General features: G+C 45.5%; 1 protein-coding gene across 6 annotated transcripts in view; it reads left to right on the top strand.

Moving 5' to 3' along the window:
• Positions 1–4559, top strand: part of FAM110B (family with sequence similarity 110 member B) — a 148949-nt gene extending 144390 nt beyond the window's left edge. For all 6 annotated transcript variants that reach the window (XM_081816018.1, XM_081816016.1, XM_081816020.1 and 3 more), the window contains one exon: positions 1690–4559. In XM_081816018.1, coding sequence (XP_081672144.1) covers positions 1995–3107 — 1113 coding nt within the window. In that variant the 5' untranslated portion in view covers positions 1690–1994 and the 3' untranslated portion in view covers positions 3108–4559. The remainder of the gene's footprint in view (positions 1–1689) is intronic.
• The last annotated feature ends 6890 nt before the right edge of the window (positions 4560–11449 follow it).

Here is an 11449-nt window from a genome sequence, read left to right on the forward strand (position 1 = left end):
TTATGTAGGAATTGCCTTGGGGCTTCTCAAATCTCGCATCGGAAAATATTTTTATTAGAACAAATGCTTTTGCAGATTGCCAAAATTGTCTTTTAACAAAACATGGTGATGGGTGTATTTGAGATTAAGGTGGTTTTTTTTTAAAGATTTTATTTATTTATTTGACAGAGAGAGACACAGCGAGAGAGGGAACACAAGTGGGGAGTGGGAGAGGGAGAAGCAGGCTTCCCGCGGAGCAGGGAGCCCGATGGATGAGGGGCTCTATCCGAGGACCCAGGGACCTGAGCCGAAGGCAGACGCTTAATGACTGAGCCACCCAGATGCCCCTGAGATTAAGTTTTTAAAAGATGATAAAGGAGAACAATCAGGCTTCCCTTCCCCCACCTCCAAGCTTGTTCTTAATAGACACTTCATTTTCTTACTATGAGAGCAGATGCTTTTATAGTAATACCACTCTATTTTATAAATTAGTTATTTGATGTTAGTTGAATACATTACCCTTAATATTCCTAATTATAACCAAAGATGCTGAAAAAGTCTGTAACCAGTTACTTTGGGATCCTGATGCCTTCAAAAATGTTCTCTGCCAGCAGTAACAGGCAGAGAGAGGAGTTGTCCTTAGAAAAATGCTACATATATTGTGTACTAAGTAGAAAGATGGCCTGTGGATTTATATTGGGAGTACTGATAAAGTTTCCTTATAGTGGTTTTGGTTGAGGGAGGGGGTGGTCAAATTGTTCAGAAAGCCATGAATAATAAGTCCATGAATAATTAACTATTATACCAATTTTCTCTAAAGTAACATATTTAGATATGATTGACCTCTTGAGATTGTATTCTTAGTTCCCTAGGGGATTTGGGGAAATACATACCACAGAGAAACTTTCGATTTCTGCTCATTAAATGTGAAAAATCATGGAGCATTTATACTCAGATTATCTAGTTACAAGGTTAATCTAGAGGTTTTTCTAGTTTTCTTGTTGAATTAAAAAAACAAGCTTGTAGTTAACAGGAGGAACTTTATACATAGTCTCAGTTTTCAGGAGAAAGTGTTTTCAAATATATTGGCTGGCAAAAGTTAAGATAACTGAAACACGCTTTTAAAAAATTTTTTCATCTTTGCTGCCAATCCGCTTTCTTGCCAACATTTTCAGTTTTTGAAGAGTTAAAGAAGTGCCTGTTTCAGATCTTACCGAGAGAGACATTGTTGGGTAGTAAGAAATTAGAAGTTTTGCTTCACTGAGAAAGAGACATATTCTAATTCACCGCTGCCGGAGCCTAAAGCAGATACCGGATTCGTAGGGACCCAGGGCCGTTCAGTGAACTGGGAACGCGGCTCTGCCAAACCCGCATTTCCACATTCAGCCAGGATTTCCTGGGTTTGATACAAGGAATGCCAGCCGGGCGTGATCAGGGGGCGGATCTCACCAATGGGGAGGTGGCTGCAAGAGCCCACGCGTGGGAAAGCTCAGCCCCTCTCCGTCCCCCGAGCACCCGCGTCCGACTGCGGGCGCCAGGGCGCGGGCGGTCCGCGCTCCGGGACCCCGGGAATCGCGGCCCAGAAGCGGCCCGGGGCCGGAGGGCGGCGGGCGGCCCGGCGGAGGCGGGGGCGCCGCGGGCTTTCTCTGTTGCTACAGCCGTGATGTCACTCGCCCATCCTAACCCGCGGTTGGTTGTTGTGTGTTTCAGCTCTGCCTGCAGTTGAGCACAAAGACCTGGAGGAGACTCCCACATCCTTCGGGGGGAAGAAAGGAGGCAGCTAAGCAGATTAAAGGAACTTGTGGCTTGTGGCCTTTTGGAAAGGGGGAAAGTGAATTAGAGGCCCAGTGCGAGTTAATGAGCTGTGAGATGAGGCGCCGCTGCTGCTGCTGCTGACACCCAGGTTCCAGGCTCCGTCCGCTGCCCTTTGTGCTTCATGTACATGTGTCTATTCAGCGCATCCGGAGGCGCCCAGACCAGAATCCAACACGGCTGCCGGGGAGAGACCACCCACCATGCCCACGGAGACCCTACAGACAGGTAGCATGGTGAAGCCGGTCAGCCCCGCGGGCACCTTCACCTCGGCGGTCCCCCTGCGCATCCTCAACAAAGGGCCCGACTACTTTCGCAGGCAGGCCGAGCCCAACCCCAAAAGACTCAGCGCCGTGGAGAGGCTGGAAGCGGACAAGGCCAAGTATGTCAAGAGTCAGGAGGTCATCAATGCCAAGCAGGAGCCCGTGAAGCCGGCCGTGCTGGCCAAGCCCCCCGTGTGCCCGGCCGCCAAGCGCGCCCTGGGCAGCCCCACGCTCCGGGTGTTCGGCAGCCACGCCAAGACCGAGAGTGGCGTGCAGAGGGAGAACCTGAAGCTCGAGATCCTGAAAAACATCATCAACAGCTCCGAAGGCTCCAGCTCGGGCTCGGGGCACAAGCACAGCTCCCGGAACTGGCCGCCCCACCGGCCAGACTCCACCGACCTGCATCGGCACTCCTTCGCCGAGTCCCTGAAGGTGTACCCCACGCAGGGCCGCGGCAGCCCGCAGGAAGGCGGCTCCCACGTGGGCAGGAGGCTCCTGGAGCAGTCGGCCGAGTCCTTTCTCCATGTCTCCCACAGCTCCTCGGACATCCGCAAAGTGACCAGTGTGAAGCCCCTAAAAGCGATCCCCTGCAGTAGCTCCGCCCCTCCTCTGCCTCCCAAACCCAAGGTCGCGGCCATGGCCACCGTGAAGTCCCCTGAAGCCGACCCGGGGGAACCAGCCTGCGGAGTCAGCCGGAGACCCTCGCTCCAGCGGTCTAAGTCGGACTTGAGTGACAGGTATTTCCGCGTGGACGCAGACGTGGAGAGGTTCTTCAACTACTGCGGACTGGACCCCGAAGAGCTGGAAAACCTTGGAATGGAAAACTTTGCAAGGGCTAATTCCGACATCATCTCCCTCAACTTCCGCAGCGCAAGCATGATCAGCTCAGACTGCGAACAGTCTCAGGACAGTAACAGTGACCTTAGAAATGATGACAGTGCCAATGACCGGGTGCCATATGGCATTTCTGCCATCGAAAGAAATGCTAGGATCATCAAGTGGTTATATAGCATCAAACAAGCTAGAGAGTCACAGAAGGTCTCCCACGTGTAAGACAAAGTGCGCGCAAAGGAGGGAGGGGTGGGTCTCTGTCTGTGCATCCGCAGTAGTGAAGGTTGTGAGGTCTCCTTGAAGTGTTGTGAGCTTCTCCACTCTCTTTGTGTTGCTTGTTGTGCAATGTTTCCAAGTTGCATGCCTGTCAACATGGGGACTGACCTGGCTTCCACGTGAACCATCGCTGCAGAGCCTGGCTGAACACAACGTCGTCTGCCAAGAGTTTCAGGCCAGAATCCGATTAGGGCTTCGATCTTAAGCAAAACTGTTTACACGAAAAACGGTATACAACTTCTTCAATATTTATGTGGTTCTTGTGTTTTTATATCCCGCGCTCTTGTGTCTTAATTAAAAGTTTTATCAACTGGCTTTTAAGTTGAGAGTAGAATCTTTTTGAAATAAAAAGCCAATTTGCCTACATGTGAGCCCGAAACAATGGGGAAAAAACCAGTGGGATCTGCTACCAAACAGATACAGTGACTGACCTAAGATAGAGAACCACGCTGGGTTTTCTGAGGAAGAAAGCGGTGAGCCTGATGTTAAATTAATCATTTGCATATTGGAATTCTCCTGCCACTTACTAAAGTGATGGTTGGGGCAACAGTGCTACGTTTTGTGTCCGATTAAGTGTGTAAATGTTGGTGCTCTGTGTAATACCCCAAGGAAAGACAATCAGAAACAATGAAGGTGATTAAATCTAGGAGTTTGGGGGTTGGGGGTTTTGTTGATGTTGTTCTCTGATTTGGGTTGATTCCGAAATTTCTACTATTAATCTTTTGACGGGAATGGCCATCCTAAAGCTGATACTAAATGTCTTAAAAAAAGAAAAAAAAGTTGTTTGTCTTTTTGATCAAGAACTAATTCTATGCTGACTCTTCCCTCTCTCCTTCCCTCCCTGTGTTGTTGATTTATTTGGGAGAGGCGGGTGGGGCTTGTGCGGGCGTGAGCTATCCGAAGACATGAACACAAATGGAAATACCAGCCATATCAGTATAGAGCCTCCCATTCAAAAGCGAATACCTTTCGTAGCCGAACCATATCTGAGCAGTGCGATCGTGTTGTCTTGCATATGTTATTCTTTCAGGCTGTGGACCTTTGTTACAACTCTAGGAAACTGTAGAAACATGATGCTTTTCCACCCTTTGGTCTCTAGTGCTGCATATCGACTCGTTCCCGTTTTCCCCAGTAACCTGTCTTGCAGGTGCGTCGTTAGCTGTGGACCAGCTGACGGTGGTGTGTGGTAGCCGAGAGGTAAAAACGTGTAGCGGTCTGCTTCATTGCTCCGTACTCATGCTCTGAAGTTCTCAGCCGCACTACCTTAGACTTCATCAGCTAATGGGGAACTTTTTATGGTGTAAATGCTGTAAGACTTTGTACATACTTCAGTTGTTACGAAATCTTTAAGAAAAAAGAAAAAGTTACGCTAATAAATAGCTCTGGTGCAGGCACTAATGGTGGTGGTTTCTCTTTGTCCTTTTCTTTGCACGCCACAAAAAGTTTAACTTTGGACTGTGAGCCAGAAGCAGATTTTTGGTAGCCTCAAAGGAACATGTTTTCATTAAGTGACTTTCGCCATATCAGTTATTCTGAACAGCGATAGCAGTATGCTTTTGCTAAAATAGTTTTGTCAAGGTTCCTAAAATATGCTGCTTCGTCTTTACTTAGTTCACACTTGCGGTATTTTTACCTTTTCTTAAAACATAAGACTTTTTCACATCTTCCGCAAGACCTTCAGTTGTAAATATTTATGAGTTCTTACAGCGGAGACCTGCCTTTGAATGTTATTTGTACAAGCCCAACATCATTAGCATTACACGTGTTCATACATTTGTCCACTCATTCGTTCGTTCACTCCTCTTTCAACAGGTCATTTGGTGAGTGGCCCCCTTTTTGGGCCTGACAGTAGGCACAGGACTGCTGTGGTCAACGACACACAGTCTCTGCCTCAAGGAACATAGATGCTCACCTTAAAGAGAAACAGCATTCCTCTTAGTGGACAGATCTTATCTCCTCTTATTAGGATGCTGAGTATTCAAGTATCTAGTGAATCAAGTCATTTGAAGATTAACATTGCTTCAAAAGTTCCATATACTGTGTAAATGTAAAAGAAAACATTGTTTAAAAAGCATTTTTCAGATGCAGAAATGATAAAGATTCCCACCTATTACTGTTTGTAACTTTTTCCTTCTGGAAATCAAATGTGGTTCCTTGACCCTCTCTCTGCTGGTGTGGGAATTCTTTCTGGTTCTCTGATTAATTATCAGTTCCACTAGAACTCTACTTCCCAGAAAAAACATTTGGAAATGTAGCTTTCAGTGGTGATGACACAGTGCATGCAAGATTATAGAATGAAAATAGGTTTCTTTCATTTAATTCAAAATAAGTGTATATATATATATATACACACACATACACATATATACATATACATATATATATTCTTCCCTCACCATTAGGGCAGAAATGTGGCCATTTGAAGTATTCATGGCTTAGCATTTATATATCCATCTCTTTCTAGAGCTATTGAAATACCAAAAATAGATGCTATTTTTCTAAGGACACCAGTTTTTTTTGGGAGGCGAGCACTTCTTAGCTAATTTAATATCACTGTCAATGCTGTTTTAGTCATGGATTCTGTTGAAGCTTCCAGCATTTCAAAACCATGTTTAATCTGTGTCCCACCATAATTCAGTCTAATCCTCCGTGGCCTTATTTGTACAATGGATAAATGTGAGCCTTTTGGTTCCCTTTATGGAAGGGCGGAGCTCATTATTTTCTTTTTTGTTCTTGAAATTAGAGTTTCTATAAAGGACCGTTTCAAGGGCTTAATATTAAATCCTACGAATGAGACATTTCCTAATTGTGAAGTCCTTTTTACAAAGTGCTGATTCTGTTAGTGCATGAAAAGTATCTTGTGTGTGCATGCACACGTGTGTGTGTGTGTGTGTGTGTGTGATGATAATGATCATGTTGGTAGGAATACAGTTGTCATGTAGTTCAGCATACTTGTCCCCGGACACAATGTGGAGTGAAGCATGATTTCACAGGATGGCCCTAAATACTGGTTGTTTCTGAAAACCAAATTTTAAGGCAGTCCTCCCAATATCCACCCCCTCTGCCATTGTCTTAATTCAGGCTTTCATCTTCATACCTGAACTATTGTTCCTGTAACCTCCTAACTGGAGGCTCCTCAGCCCCCAACCAATCTCCTTTCCCATCCTATTTCATGCCAAAGATATCATAATGCTGATCATGTCACTCCTCTATGTAAAAACATCCTCTAGCTTGAATATGTTGCTGAAAGCATAAATCCTAACTTCTTATCAGAGAATATTGGGCATTTACCTTTCAGACCCCATTTTCTGTGTCCCCAGGCCCCTAGGCCCCAAGCAGAGGAAGTTTCCATTGGGAGCTTTTTGCCACTGTGTTAGTGATCTATTGCTGCAAAACAAATTTCCCCAAAGCTCAGCAACTTAAAACAATAAATATTTATTACCTCCCTTTCTGTGGGTCAGGAATCCCAGAGTGGTTTAGTCAGATGGTTCTGGCATAAGGTATCTCATTAGGCTCCACACAAAATGTCAGTTGGGGCTGCATCCTCTGAAGGCTTGACTGGGGCTGGAGAATCTAAAATTCCAAGATGAACCATGTGATGGTGGCAAGAGTCCTTACAACATGGCATCTGGCTTCCTCTAAAGGGAGTAACCCAAGAGAGAAAGCAATGAGGAAGACACCGTGCCTTTTATGATCCAACAACTGAAGTCGCACACCTCCGCCATGTTCAGATCATTAAAAGCATATCACTAAATACAGCCCACACTCATGGAGAGGAGAGTTAGACCTCATCTTTTTTTTTTTTTTTTTTAAAGATTCTGTATTTATTTGAAAGAGAATGAGAGAGAGAGAGAGCACATGAGAGGGGAGAGGGTCAGAGGGAGAAGCAGACTCCCTGCCGAGCAGGGAGCCCAATGCGGGACTCGATCCCGGGACTCCAGGATCATGACCTGAGCCAAAGGCAGTCGCTTAACCAACTGAGCCACCCAGGCGCCCCTAGACCTCATCTTTTCAAAGGAAGGAATATCCAAGAATTTATGGACATGTTTCAAAATCACCACTACTGCTGAGTTTCAGTAGCTTTTCATTCTGTGAGGAATGCTTTTTCCTTCCTCCTTGACCTTGCAGATTCCTGCTCTTTCAGGACTCAACAATCAACCGGTGAGATTTTTGCATTTCTATGTTGTCTTTTCCCATTACCTAGTAATTTGTGTCCTGCCCATGGGCCCAGCCTTTGCTAGCTTACATGGTGCCTTTGTGTAAATTGTTAAAAGGTATACCTTCCTCAAAACAATTTATTTTCTGCCAGGTTAAAAAAAAATTGTCCTAATAATTCATAAAGCTCCAATGATTAAAATGTGAATGGTGACCCCAGAGTGGGCCAGTGCACAGCACGTCAGCCCAGAGTATATAGTAGATGCTTAATAAGTGTTGGCTGGATTTTTTTTAACCTATCACTTTTAAGTCCTGTGCTAGTTACTCTCTGTAAGTGTTATCAAATGAACCCAGGGGGGTAGTTACTGTCCCATTTTACAGGTGAAGAACCTCAGTTCCATGGAGGTGAAGCCCCTTAACCAAGATCCCAGAGGAAGTCAGAGGCAGAATGGGACTTGAACTCAACACTGCAATTCCAGCTCTGCCCCATCCCCCTGCCACAGCCCAACTCAAGACAGAGAAAGGCAGACTAAAGTGTGTTGTACTTTAAAACCAAAGTGCTCTTAAATTCATCTTGTTAATTTCATCTGCTGCCTGTATATACAAACATGTCTCACTCAGAATTTCAACAATTTCACTCTTACCAAAATGGTAACCAATAAAATTTAGAAAAAGACTTTAGCTGTTCCATGATGAGTAACACAGAGCCTGCTAAGTCCCAGAGAGACAAGGTTGTTGTTAGAATAGTGTTCTTTCAGTTTTGAGAGTGCTGTGTTTTGGAGGTACATCCTGTCTTTTTTGCCAAGGACTTTCAGAAGGGTAAACAGAGATAAATGTCTGCCCATAATTCAACATTCAGGAAACACATTTTGGCAATTTGGTGAATCAGCATCACTCCCTTCTGCTGTCCTTGAGGAGGGACATGGTGTGTCTTGCCCAGAAGATGCACTGGGAAAGGAATAACAAGGTTAAGGATGCTCCAGAGGAACTGAATAGATTCTTAGCTCAGAAAAGATGATGAATCTCACCACAATTTTGAAAATGTGTAACCCGCCTTGTCCACTTAGCCCTGTAAGAGGATCAAGAGTTCTATTAGCTTCCACATGGCTTCCAAGAGCTGTCCTATGAAGGACCACAGGCTCAGTGGTGGTATGGTTGCCTCTGAACAAGTCACTGTCATGGAGGGCTTCTCTCATATGTTCGGCTCGCACCCCCTTGCTTTGGCAGAAACCCAGCAGAAGGAAAAGCCAGAGGGAGATGGGCCTCAGCAACCTTTTGAAACCCCTTTCTCCGATAACAGACCCATCTGCCTAAAACATTCCCTCCATTGGCTCATCTGTAAGATAGAAGGAAAGTCATCTGATGTGTGCGTTCCCTTGGCTTCAGGACTGTGACAGCACTGAGAGCGGTTTTCGGAACATTAGAATGAGGTGTGGGGTTAGCAAAAATTCAGAGAAGACTGGGTTCATGTCGTCATGGAAAGCAGGATGGCAGGCAAGGCCTGTTGGGGATCAAATACTTCCCTGACTGGCATTTTATGTACCAGCCGCCTGAGAGAGTTCTAGTTGGGGAAAGAAATGAAGCCTGTAAAAAGATTCTTCTCTGAATGGAAAGAATCTCCAGAAACACAGGTTATTGGAAGCGGACAGAATTGAATGTGGCCAAGTGCACACAACATAGAAAACTGTGATAATAATAATGATATATTCATTCACTAATTGGGCATTTTATTCATTCCACATTCATGAAACAACTATTAGTGTGTCTTAAATGTGATGTTAAGCCCTTCATCACATTATCTCACTTTATTCTCACAAGAACTTTAAAAGTGAATGGGAATCCATTTTGCGGATGAGAGATCTGAGGCTTGAGCAACTTCTCAAAGGCACACATCCAGTAAGTGGCAAGAGTTATGCAAACCCATGTTAATAAAGCACATGTTAAGACTCATTCCGTAATGGGCGCCTGGGTGGCTCAGTCGTTAAGCGTCTGCCTTCGGCTCAGGTCATGATCCCAGGATCCCAGGATCGAGCCCCACATCGGGCTCCCTGCTCTGCGGGAAGCCTGCATCTCCCTCCCCCACTCCCCCTGCTTATGTTCCCTCTCTCACTGTGTCTCTCTCTGTCAAATAAATAAATAAAATCTTTAAAAAAAAAAAAAAAGACTCACTCCGTAATGAATTTTTAGCATCTAGGAGGGTGGGAGCCGTTTTCACTCCTTTGCGGTAGGTAAGATGTGCTATGCAACATTCCCCAGAAGCTGAAAACACAGTTGTGGATACTGCATTATGATTCTTCCATACAGTGAGTGACTCAAACCTATTTCTCACATTCGATCACATCAGGACTGAAGCTTCTGGGTTCGTCTGAGAGAGACATTAGTGATCAACTATCCCTCTCTGTCGTATTTTACAGAGGAAACAGGTGCAGAGCAAAGGAGTGGTGGGACTCAGGGCTGTAGAGCAGGTGAATCAGCCGATGGAGCTGGAACAGAGACATGAGAGCTCCACCACCTTCACGAAGGACCAGGAAACGGTGGGACTGTGCACCGCTAACAATTCCATCACATGACTTAGTTAATATATATTATTCCTATGCGGTGTTCCTTGTCCTCAAAAACTATCAGATATTTAAAGAAACTTTAATCAGATTTTCTATTAATACACATTAACTATTTTTCAATTTAACCATAGCAGATATAAAAATGCTTAATAGAGATGAAGGAATTTCTCTAAGGAAGTTTTTAGCAATTTTGGAAATACTTAGTACTGTTTTCATGTTGTTTTAATAACTCCACTGTCCGTGGATGCCCCTTATTCCTTGAGAGCTTTGGGACCATTTTTTATAGGCCTGATTCTTTGCCTCCTGTATTCTCTGGTGCAGACGTTGCCACTGGTTGTGATATCCATTTGCTTCTCTTTCGAGCTCACCAAAGGATTGCATGTTCACACCTTAAAACATTAGGTGTGGCCAATGAGCCATGAATGGAAGTGACCATGTTAGAGTAGGGAGGAGCCAGTCCCAGGTTCTCCATGTTCTCCTCCCTCAAACGTGGCAGCCAGCAAAGTTCCAGAAGGTGGAGTTGCCATTAGAGCTGCCATTAGGATCCTGAATGAGGACAATGGGGAGCAGAGCCCTCCACCCCCAACACAGAATGGATATGTAAACCCCAGGGGGTGAATCCTGTCGTTGTGAGCCACTGTGATTCGGGGCATTATTTTGTCCTGCAGCACAACCTGGCCCATCCAGACTATTGCCTCAGTTGAAAACTAACCAGTAAGATTTAGAAGACTGCCATGTTATTCCAGCAAGAAGCAGGGCCAACTCTTAACACATTGTTTCCCAAAATGTGCCCCTGAAACACTGTATTTGAATTCCTTGAGGTTCTCAATACAAAGCAAATTCCTGAGCTCCCTTCTAGACATCCCGAGTCAGAAGCATAAGGAGTGGGCCCAAGAATCTGCCTTTTTAACCAGGACCTTCCAAATGGTTCTTAGGCCAGTTAAAATTCCAGACTTCCTAAGTTCACAGGTAATCAACTTTCAAAGTCACTAAATGGAAAACAGGGAGAATGCTATAGTTGTCAGATATTGGAAAATGCTTTTGATACATTTTGGAATCATAATTACAGGCGCTAGTCCCTGGGGTCTTATTTTCCGAAATGAAAAGCACACGGGAGACCACATGTCCGCTCTGACAAACACAGCAGGCGGAGTGGCGCTGCGTCGGGACCTCTGTCCACTTCCTGCGCCCAAGCCGAGCTGGCCTCTGGGACCCTCCTCTGGACCACTCCCGTAGCCTCTGAGTGGGTCTTCCACTCTGCTCTCCCCTCCATTTACTCCCATCAAGCAACCCAAAGTGACCTTTGCAAAGCTAATAGTGCATATTCCACTGCTTCAAACCCTTCAGTGGTTTTCCACGGTGGTGATGACAAAATTAAAAAATGCCTCACCTCAGGCCATAAGACCCCACAGCGTGTCCTCAGAGCCTTGGCCCCCCAACACTGAGGCTCCCCATTCTCTCCGTTCCCACTCGTGTTTGTGAACAGCACAAGCCCCTCTTACCCCCAGCCCCAGGGTCCAGGGTCGTGCTGCCCTCCTTCACAGACCCTTTTCCTCTTGATAGTCCGTCCTC

This window comes from Leptonychotes weddellii, chromosome 4 (assembly GCF_054177405.1).
Source record: "Leptonychotes weddellii isolate Sample4059 chromosome 4, ASM5417740v2, whole genome shotgun sequence".
In the NCBI taxonomy this organism is placed as follows: domain Eukaryota; kingdom Metazoa; phylum Chordata; class Mammalia; order Carnivora; family Phocidae; genus Leptonychotes; species Leptonychotes weddellii.